The sequence below is a fragment of the Salminus brasiliensis genome, chromosome 3, assembly GCF_030463535.1.
Source record: "Salminus brasiliensis chromosome 3, fSalBra1.hap2, whole genome shotgun sequence".
In the NCBI taxonomy this organism is placed as follows: domain Eukaryota; kingdom Metazoa; phylum Chordata; class Actinopteri; order Characiformes; family Bryconidae; genus Salminus; species Salminus brasiliensis.
The window spans coordinates 12,267,794-12,278,867 of NC_132880.1; the positions used below are offsets into that span (position 1 = coordinate 12,267,794).

Genomic DNA, 11,074 nt, shown 5'->3' on the forward strand with positions numbered 1-11,074 from the left:
TTAACAGAAATTATTGCATTTTTCACCAAGTCACTGAACTAGAAGTTGAATTAGAGCTGCCATTTAAATTTGTTTCAGCCATGTTATAGAGGCATAATCTGTAGTTAATAGAATGCATTCCTCATCAAACTCTCAAAGGTCCCAAATCTCAAAAAATAGATTCCATTTCTCTTTCTAATGTAATTTTCTTAGGGAACTTCAGGAGCAGCTGGACCCCCAGGAAAAACGGGCCCTGTTGGTCCACAAGGCTCTCCTGGAAAACCAGGAACAGACGGTCTGAGAGGGCTTCCAGGATCAGTGGTAAGTTCACAGCCTCTTATCTATGTTGGTGGTCTCTATGTTTTGTCATCTTCCTTTTTTACTTTTTTGTTGTTTGTAAAGGTTACTTTTTTCTTTTTTTCTAATCACATTTAATCATTGATTTGTCTTAGGGACAACAAGGTGCTCCTGGCCCTGCAGGCGAAAAAGGACCTCCTGGACCTATTGTAAATTATTATGCAATTACAATTATTTTGGGAATGCAAATTATAAAGTATATGAAGGCACTTTATGCTTTTAAATGCATCAGTATGTTTTAATACATTATTAATTTATTAATGATTAAATACTGTCCCTCCCCTCCTTTCTTAGGGTCCTTCAGGGTTGCCTGGTCTGCGTGGTGACCCTGGTACTAAGGGTGAAAAGGGTCATCCAGGTTTGATTGGTCTGATTGGACCTCCAGGAGAGCAGGGAGAAAAAGGAGACCGCGGTATGCCTGGGCCCCAAGGATCAACTGGGCCCAAAGGAGAAACTGTAAGTTTTACATTTGTTTCAGAATTGTCTACAATTAACAACAAACTGAAAAATTACACCACGTACACTCACTAGTTATATTTGCATTTTAACTGTAAATATAACAATAACCTAGTCTGTCACACTGCATGCACCTTCAAATGGACATAGAAAGCAACAATATCTTTCACAATACATTTAAGAGTAGCGTGCACAAAATAAGCAAAGATGTTACAATATGTTGTGCTGTTTTCTAGGGGATGCCTGGTGGAACTGGCCCTCTAGGCCCTGCTGGTCCTGCTGGTTTGCCTGTGAGTATTTTTAATGCACTCTGTGTAGTTGATATATAAGCTATTGGTGGGTTTTCACTACGACCATTTTCACTACTATTCTTGTACATTCATAATAACAAGTTTTATTTCTTGAGCAATTATTTATTGTCCTTGTCACTTATTTGACAAATTAAATACAAGACTGCTATAAAATATAAAATATGTATAATATAAGTAATAACATAATAAATGTATTTTTTGTCTTTACAGGGTTCAAGGGGTATTAAAGGAATGAAGGGTGCTAGTGTGAGTAACAACTTTTTTGTCTTTAGCAGCTTATTTAAGTGGTCATACCTTTGGTCGCTCATCATTTTAAAGCCATTGCTGTGATATTTGCAGGGTGGAGCTGGACCCAAAGGAGAGAAAGGTGTTCAAGGCCCCCCAGGACCCCCTGTAAGTACATATCCAAAATGTACTTAGATGTGCTTAAAGTGTAAATTTACAACAGTATATCTACAATAACCTCACTCTTTAATTTGTTTTTTTCTTCTAGGGACCTTCTGGTGATGTCATTCAGCCCCTGCCCATTCAGATCCACAAGAAGTCCAGGCGCTCCATTGATGCCAGTGAGATTTCCTCTGATGGCAAGGCTTCCCTGGCTGACACCATGGGCATTGAATTTCTGAACGGCAATGAAGGAATGGAAGAGGTTTTCGGTTCTCTTAGTTCTCTTCGCCTTGAGATTGAAGCCATGCGTTTCCCACTTGGAACAAAGGAAAGTCCAGCCCGTACCTGCCAGGACCTTCACCTCAGTCAACCACAATATGAAGATGGTATTATGGTCATACTTTATCTGCAGCAATATTTGGCTTGTAAATATAGGTAGAGGTAATAAAAACATTAGACCTGAGATGTTGAGGGTGGGCCAACAAGTAAAAAAACTCACTGAAATTGTCACAGTGTTTTACATAGTGCCTGCTACAGCTTATTTATGCTTTCAGTCACATCAAATTCATTTAACTAAATTAGATAAAAATGAGTAAAGCTGTCGCATTGTGTTTCTCTGTTTCTATCAAGGTGAATACTGGATTGATCCTAACCAAGGCTGCACTCGTGACTCTTTTAAGGTTTACTGCAATTTCACAGCTGGTGGGGAGACTTGCCTCTATCCTAGCAAGGAACTAGAGAATGTAAGCAAACAAAGCACAGTCTCATATTACTACATTTTCTTACAATAGAAAAAACGCTTTGCTAATCTTTCTTGTCTCAAGTTAGTAAAATTCTTGATCTGTTTAAAGAGACAAGATCGTCATTATATGTCTGCAATTATATCAAATATGAGACAAAATAAATAATGGTAAGTGCTCCTTGTGTGTGTTAATTTTCACAGATAAAGATGAACTCTTGGTCAAAGGAGAAGCCAGGGACATGGTATAGTCACTTTGCTAAAGGAAGTAAGGTGAGCATTCCCTCATAACTAAAAGTGTTCCTACACCAATTAATAATTAGTAATTCATCATGGTCTAGTATGATAATACATTACACATTGCAATTTTACAGCTGTCATATGTGGACTCAAATGGTGAACCTGTGGGTGTGGTCCAGCTAGGCTTCCTGCGATTGCTAAGTATTCAGGCTCGCCAGAACCTCACCTACCACTGCCACCACTCTGTAGCCTGGGCTGATAGCACTGCTGATAATGGATACCACATGGCGTTGCATTTCCTGGGTTCTAATGAAGAAGAGCTTAGTTATGAGACTAACCCCTATATCAAGGCCCTCTCTGATGGCTGTTCTGTAAGTTATAACCCTTTCCTTACTTCTATATACTTAGATTTCACAACATAGTTGGATCCCAAGTAACAAGCTGGGACTAGTTCTAGGTCTAGTTCTGGTGTTGCTTTTACTATAATATTTAGGTGAACATTGACTGTGCACTCACTGGTTGTATTACATTCTGTTACACTATATGACACCTTCTCATCCAGTGTTTCTACTAAATAGATGCGTAGAATGATATATACAGAGGTATGAAAAGGTTGGGCACCCCTGATAATTTTGATGATTTTCCTTTATAAATCATTGGTTGTTCAAATTAGCAATTTCTGTTAAATATATCATATAGCAGACGAACACATTGATATTTATAGGATTTACAGAAAGTGTGCAATAATTATTTAAACAAAATTAGGCAGGTTCATAAATTTGGGCACCCCAACAGAAAAATTACATCAATATTTAATAGATCCTCCTTTTGCAGAAATAACAGCCTCTAAACATTTCCTATAGCTTCCAAGTGAAGGTGTTTGGATTCTTCTTTACAAAACATCTCCAGTTCAGTCAGGTTTAATGGTTTCTGAGCATGGACAGCTCGCTTAAATCTCACCACAGATTTTCAATAATATTCAGGTCTAGGGGAATGAGATGGCCATTCCAGAACATTGTACTTGTTCCTCTGCATGAATGCCTTAGTAGATTTTGAGCAGCGTTTAGGGTTTTTGTCTTGTTGAAGTATCCAGCCCCGGCGCAACTTCAACTTTGTCACTGATTCTTGATCATTATTCTCAAGTATCTGCTGATATTGACTGGAATCCATGCAACCCTCAACTTTAAGCTGGCTTGTCCAAATGTGCTTTAGCATACCAACAAGTCAACAAGTGACTCTGTTTGTGGCTTCTTCTGCATTACTCTCCCATACAGCCTCTCCTTGTGCAAAGTGTGCTGAGTAGTTGAACAATGCACAGTTACACCATCTGCAGCAAGATGATGTTGAAATTGTTTGGAGCTGGTCTGTGGGTTGACTATGTCTGTTCTCACCATCCGTTGTCTCTGCCTATCTCAGAGTTTTCTTGGCCTGCCACTACGGGTCTTAATTAAACTGTGCCAGTGGTATTTCATTTCCTCACTATGTTCCTCACAGTGGAAACTGACATCTGAAATCTCTGAGATAGTTTTTTTTTTTTATCCTTCCCCTAAACCAGGATGTTAAACAATCTTTGTTTTCAGGTCATTTGTGAGTTGTTTTGAGGCTCCCATGTTGCCACTCTTCAGAGAAAATGAAAAGAGGAGAAAAACTTTTGCAATTGGCTAAAGTGCAATTGGCACAAGTGCAATTGGCCACCTTAACCTCCTTCTCGTAATTGGACTCACCTGTGTATGTAGGTCAAGAGTAAATGAGCTTACAAAACAAATGTTGTGTTTCAATAATCAATGCTAAAGGTATTCAAATCAATAAAACAACAAAGGGTGCCCAAATGTATGCACCTGCCTAATTTTGTTTAAATAACTATTGCATACTTTCTGTAAATCCTATAAATAACTTTTGCATACTATTGCATACTTAATGTAAATCCTATATAACGTCTTAAATATCACTGTGTTCTATGTGATATATTTAACTGAAATTGCTGATCTGAACAACCAATGATTTATAAAGGAAAATCATCTAAATGATTAGGGGTGCCCCACATTCATCATACCACTGTAGATGATGAATGCTTTCTTCTAAATTTTGGAATTAGAAATGGTGTCTACTAACTTTGGCACACATAGTGTTTTTCTGATTTACTTTCATACAAAATCTTGAATTTTTAGAGAAAATAGTTTTCTAAAAACATCTTGCACATAAAAAAGGTAAGTGTTCTGTCTGTGATTTATATGGATGATTAAAGTCTAAATAAATGTCTGTCTAGCTTTTTTGTTGCTAAAACAAGTTCCTTGTACCTAACCAATACAATGCTTACCAAAATGTGTTCTTCACAGTGAGGATTTGGATCTTGAGACCAGCATTGTTGCGTAATTATAGCTGATGTTGGAACATGTTGAGACATTTAACAAAAACAGAAAACTAAATTGCCTTTCTTTGTAAATGACGAGTTTAGTCATTTTAATAAAAAATACATATTTCCTTTCTTTTACCTAGTATCGTAAAGGTTATGACAGGACAGTTCTGGAGATAAACACACCTCAAGTGGAACATCTTCCTTTCTTGGACATCAAGATTACAGACTTTGGCGAGAACAATCAGAGGTTTGGTTTTGAAGTGGGACCTGTCTGTTTCCTGGGGTAAACATATACACATGCAAAAGGAACACAAATATAGACACAAATGAGAGCACACAGACATACTTGGACATTGACACTCATCCATGCACACACACACACACACACACACACACACACACACACACACCTGCATACCTAAAGTCATGAAAAATAACAATGACACAATGGCGTGGCAAAACAGCATGCTCAGTGGCAATCAAAGATAATATTCAACCAAGTATTGGATGACAAGGTTGTATATTATGAGGAGGAGTGTAATGGCAAGAGTTGTTGGTCAGTGCTCAGTGGTCGGTGCTCAGACCACTAAAAGATCCTGTTTCAGATTCCTCTCTCCCTCATCTCTCCTCCTCGCTGTTGCTCTTTAGAGGTGTCCTACTCTCTACCTCCATGCTTCAGCCTTCCACTTTTAGCTTTATACAACCCTTGTCTGAAGCAAAGTAATGTTTTCTTTTAATAATGTAAGGTAAAATGCAGACATGGATGAAGACAAGTTTCTTACTTTGATGTTTCTGATTCACAATCAGATGTGAATAAGATCAAACATTTTACCCTTTCCTTACTGTAATAAAACCCTACCAGCAATGTTTTTGTACTGTATAACTGTTTTGTTGAGCCTAATATATGCAGTGAATTCAAACCCCTGTAAATTTTAATGACATGTACATTAAGATTGTGTTAGAAAGCCACAAACACAATGACAGTGTATCACACCAGTATTTATAGCGGTGGAAGGGGGGGCAATTCTGGTCCTGGAGAGCTGTATTCCTGCAGTGTTTTGCAGTGGTTTACTTATTCAGACCTACTAAACCTGGAAATTAACAGATTCTCTAAATCACATGTGCTTCTTTAGGAAATCAAGCACATGTGATTCAGCTCACCTATTAATTATCAGGTTGAGTAGGTCTGTTAAAGCAGGGAAATAAGCAAAATGTGCTAAACTCTTGCTGCACTGCCCACCCTGTTATTAAGAATACAGTAAAGCAATGTAATCCTGTAATGCATCTTTGTATTTAAGCATGATGCACTTTCAGATACAACATAAACCAAATGTGTGCTTTAAAGTGGAATTAATTCTGTGTTCTGAATATTTGACAGCAGTCAGTTGTTTTATCCACCTGAAGTGATCAGTATTGACAACAAGCTCATTAGCTCCCCATTACTGACCTCTCTTACAGCTGTGCTAAGACTGGAAATGTGCATTGGAAACCATTTGTACAGTAAAATTGTTTTATTGTATTTATTTAACAAAGTGTAAACCAGAATTCTAACTACAAGACCAAACACTACTACAACACAAATAAAATGTGGTATTTCATCTGTATTTATTTCCTGTAGTTTTCCCATCAGTCCATTAAACATGAGCATTAAAACGTGACAGTTGATCTGACTTCAATGTATATTTCACTCTTCTCTGTACACCACACTTACATCTTTGTGTTTATGAATCACCATACACAGACTTCAATCAAGTTTTTAACTTTAATTTTAAAATTGCCCAAAAAAAGTAAATTTTAGGACAAAGGACAAAGGACAATTTTACTGGTATTGTTTCTACAGGAACCACTAAGAAAAGGTGTGTTGTGGTATTGAAATATGGTGCTGAGAAAGTTGTATGTGTATTTTTAAATGCTTATTTAAAAAAAAATTATATATATAAAAATTTGCTCATTTAAAATGTTTTTTAAAATTATAAAAAATATATTTTATACAAATGATATACGATTCACAAAAATTATGTTGTGGTTAGGGGTATGAACACAGAGGTTGCCAAGAACTTGTTTATATAATAACTATTATTATTATTATTATTATCCCCTGGTTTGCAAAATGTAGTTTTATTTAGTTCATCCAATCATGATAAATCATGTTCTTACCAATACTCTGATACTCTGAAAGTTTTTATACAAGTTTTAGTAGTTTTTTTACATGTACATAAAAAAGTACTATGATTGTGATTTTTGATTTAAGATTAGCTGTTATTTTTCTTTCTAAATAAGGCTTCATTTCAATTGCTCTTTGAATACCAAGAGGGAAACAAGAACAAAGCAAAAATATACATGTCATTTCAGGTCAGGTGTGGCAGTGACAACAAGGAAACAGTACAAGAACAGTAACAAGAAACAACCAAATAGGGCAATAAACAAAAACACAAAGCAGAACTTCAGCTAAGCAGTGACCAAAAATGCAAAGAGCTCATTAAGGGTGCTGAATTCCTAAATTCCTATTTAGGTCCATGGGCAGAGTCCTGGGATTTCCCCTGGGGGAGGGTACCTGACAGGATATAACAGATACATAGCCCAATCACTGGGGTAATAAAAGCTGTATAACCGGAGCTCTTGGTTAGTGCACTCACACTAGCCATTAGTCTGGGGGTGGTATCCGGACATAAGGTGGAAGATGCGAGTCTTCCCCGAGTGGCCGGATGACAGGGAGGAGTGGGCCCAGGCAACAAGGCACTCTTGGAAGGCCTCAGGGACATAAGTTTTGCCGGTGGCACACAACCTTGTACGGAGGTACGGAGGTGTGGGCTAGAGCTTGGGCTATCTCCGTGCCTATGTATCACTGGATAGCACGAATAGACATGGTGGAGGATAAAATGGGTTCTGGGGTCTCTCCCCTCTCTTTATCTTGAGCGCGTCCGCCTTAGTGTTTCAGGAACCTGGCCGGTAGGGGGTGGAGAAGCAGAAGCATTAAAAGAAGAGGGATCACCTAGCCTGTCGTGGATTCAATACCTTGGGCTGGTGTAGATATTCTGGGTTTTCCAACTTGGCATACAGCTGGTTGGCCCTGAGGGGGGTCATGGCCTGGCGAACGTGCTGTATGTGGGTGTGCAGATCAGCGGAGTACACCAAAATGTCGTCCATAAAGGCCACCATGAAGCACCCGAGGTAGTCTTAAAGTAAACTTATAAGTGACTGGAAGACGGAGGGGGCGTTGGCCAAGCCATAAGGCATGACCTGGTACTGGGAATGCCCCCAGATGGTGAGAAAAGCCGTCTTCCACTCATTCCCCTCTCTGATCCGCACCAAGTTGTAAACGCTACTTAGGTCAAGTTTCTGTGAACAGCTTTGCCCCCCGAAGCTGTTCCAAGGCTGATGGCAGAGGGTAAGGGTACTTCTTGGCTATGGTGTTAAGCGCTCTGTAGCACAGGCCCCCCTCCCTTCTTCTGTATAAAGAAGAACCTGGAGGCCACTTGGAACTTGGATGGCGTGATATATCCCTGGGCTAAGGCCTCTGCAATGTACTCCTCCGTCGACCATTCTTCGTACAGTCATACGGGCGAAGGAGAGGCAGTTTTGTGGCTTGGGACTTGCTGAAGACATCCTGTAGGTCTGCATATACTGGGGCAATGTCATAAATACTAAAAGAAATACTCCCAATTATAATCAGACCTTTAATCAAAAAAAACAAATCTTGATCCTAGTGTATAGTCTAGACCCATCTCAACCCATCTCAAATTTAACATTTATATCTAAGATATTAGAAAAGGCTCTGGCCCAACAACTCTGCTTATACCTGAGAAAGAATGACATGTATGAGAAATTCCAATCTGGATTCAGACCCCATCAAAGCGCAGAGACAGAAGATTACAAACAATCTTCTTCTTGTCTCTGATCAAAGCTACGTATCTTTATTAGCCCTACTCAGCCTACCTCAGTGCAGCCTTTCATACAATGGATCACACTATTCTACTAGAAAGATCAGAGAACATGGTAGGAATCACAGGAATATCTTGGTTCAAATCATATCTAACTGAACGCTATCAGTTTATAAAGGTAAAAGATATGGCAAAAAAGCAAAAGTAAGATATGGAGTTCTGCAAGGTTCTATTTTAGGACCGCTATTATTTAAATTATACATGTTACCACTGGGTACAGTTATAAGCAGACATGATGTTAATTTCCATTGCTATGCAGATGACACATAGCTCATATATCAGCCAAACCTTGAGAAATTTAAGGCCTGCATAAAGGACATTGTCAGCCTCTCTGTATTGCGCCCTCCTTGGGGCGATCAAGCCAATCAAGTCATCAGTGAGGCTTGCTCGCTCTAGGACAGGATTTACTGGCAACCCACGTCTCAGCTAGGCAACCCACACTCACGGCAGCATGCTGCGGTTCCAGGTTTGGTCGGCCTATCCGTTCTCGCTCAGTATCTGGTCCCCCAGCTCAATCCCCAGTCCCAGGTTCGCCCTCTTGTTTGCCACGTTCATGTTTTTGTTGATCACTGTTGTTCATGGTTTGCTGCTGTTTTGCCTCACTTGCCCCCTTTTGTTTTTCCCCTTGTGTTAATAAGTCTGCTTGCTTTGACTCCATCTCTGTGAGTGTTCGTCCTTCTGTGTCTGGCCTAGCACGCCATGACAGTGTCATGCTGGCTAGGCGAGACAAGGGAACACTCGCAGGGACAGAGCAATGCAGGGAAACAGTCTTTAATGACAAAACAAAACGACCAAACACAAACAAAACGAGGCAGCAAAGTACAGGGTCCAATAAACAGAAACAGAAAACAAACAGGTGAAAACCACCTGAGGCTGGAAAGTAGTCCGGGAGCAAAGCGAGAGGGGACAAATCAAACGGGGGGGGGGGGGGGGGGGGGAGGCTAGAACGCAAAAGAACCAATGAAACTAGCAAACAAAAGCCTCACCCCAAAATCGCGCTCGTCAGGCTATGATGAACTTACTCGACTAGAGTGCAAGGGAACCGGACGCCAAATCTCCCTGGCGACCAACCGGTGAACCAGACAGTGAACTCCTGAACGTGAAACCGCTCCGATAGAGCATATACTACTTGAACTCCCTAGAAGTCTCCAGAACGTGAAGCCAACCTTACAGCTTGGCATCGCAAGAGTAATTCTCGGCGCCGAGGCATCTGCGTTTGCTCCCTTTGTACTCCAGCTCTCAGGTGAAACAAATCAGAACTAAACAGAAAACATGGCGTCTTACTGCGACCGCTGTCAACATAAAAGTCCTTAGTGAGAAAACCAACGGGAGGAACAGAAAGTACATGAACATTGAAATCAACCCAACATCGACTGAAAAGTCCCAAGGAGCCTGTGGACCGCGGCCCGAAGCCGCCCCTGGGGGGGGGGGGCGCGGCGCAGCAGGGCTGACAGTACCCCCCCCCCAAGGCGGCCGGTCGGGTCCCCCGACGGGGACGCCCCGGTCGCCGGCCAAATGCCTAAGAACCCAGAACGTCCGGGAGCGGGCTCCGCGACTTCTTGGGGCGACCGCGAGGCCTGGGAGCCGGCTTGTCCGGACAGCGTTCATGGAACTCCTGGACCAATGCCGGGTCCAGGACGTTACTAGCCGGTTCCCAGGAGCGTTCCTCCGGACCATACCCTTCCCAGTCCAGCAGATACTGCAGTCGGCCCCCGCGCCGTCGGGAGTCCAGTACTCGCCGGACTGTGTAAGCAGGAGTCCCTTCCACCTCTACAGGCTCCGGCGGCGTGTCCGCCGGGGTGGCCTCGTCCAGGGGCCCAGACACCACAGGCTTGAGCTGCGACACATGAAACACAGGATGTATACGTGTAAACGAACCTTAACAGAAACCTCGTTGATGTGCTTGACAACCTCGAATGGACCCATGTACTTAGCTGCCAATTTCTGAGACGGAAGACCAGTCCGAATGTCCCGTGTGGAGACCCATACGCGATCTCCAGGTGCGTATGACGGGGTCTCCCCACGCTTCCGATCGGCCTGTGTCTTGTAGCGCCGCAGGAAGGTCTGGATGTGCTGATGGGTCTTGGCCCAGATGGCATCGCTGCGGCGCATCCATGCATCGACTGCTGGTACCTGGGTCTCCGCAGCAGTCCAAGGGGCCAACGGGGGTTGGTAGCCTAACATACACTGATAGGGGGTGAGGCCAGTGGTCGCACACCTCAGCGAGTTCTGGGCCATCTCGGCCCAAACCAGATACCGCGACCAGTCGCTGGGGTAGTCGTGACAGTAGATCCGCAGAAACTTCCCC

The 11,074-nt window shown here is 41.8% G+C and overlaps 1 protein-coding gene across 1 annotated transcript in view; it reads left to right on the forward strand.

Annotated features, from left to right (window-relative positions):
• Positions 1-5,294, forward strand: part of col11a2 (collagen, type XI, alpha 2) — a 42,910-nt gene extending 37,616 nt beyond the window's left edge. Inside the window, exons 54-64 of the mRNA XM_072674648.1 lie at positions 193-300; positions 432-485; positions 631-792; positions 1,029-1,082; positions 1,314-1,349; positions 1,443-1,496; positions 1,597-1,876; positions 2,121-2,233; positions 2,434-2,502; positions 2,604-2,840; positions 4,966-5,294. Coding sequence (XP_072530749.1) covers positions 193-300; positions 432-485; positions 631-792; positions 1,029-1,082; positions 1,314-1,349; positions 1,443-1,496; positions 1,597-1,876; positions 2,121-2,233; positions 2,434-2,502; positions 2,604-2,840; positions 4,966-5,112 — 1,314 coding nt within the window. The 3' untranslated portion in view covers positions 5,113-5,294. The remainder of the gene's footprint in view (positions 1-192; positions 301-431; positions 486-630; positions 793-1,028; positions 1,083-1,313; positions 1,350-1,442; positions 1,497-1,596; positions 1,877-2,120; positions 2,234-2,433; positions 2,503-2,603; positions 2,841-4,965) is intronic.
• Positions 5,295-11,074: the final 5,780 nt, after the last annotated feature.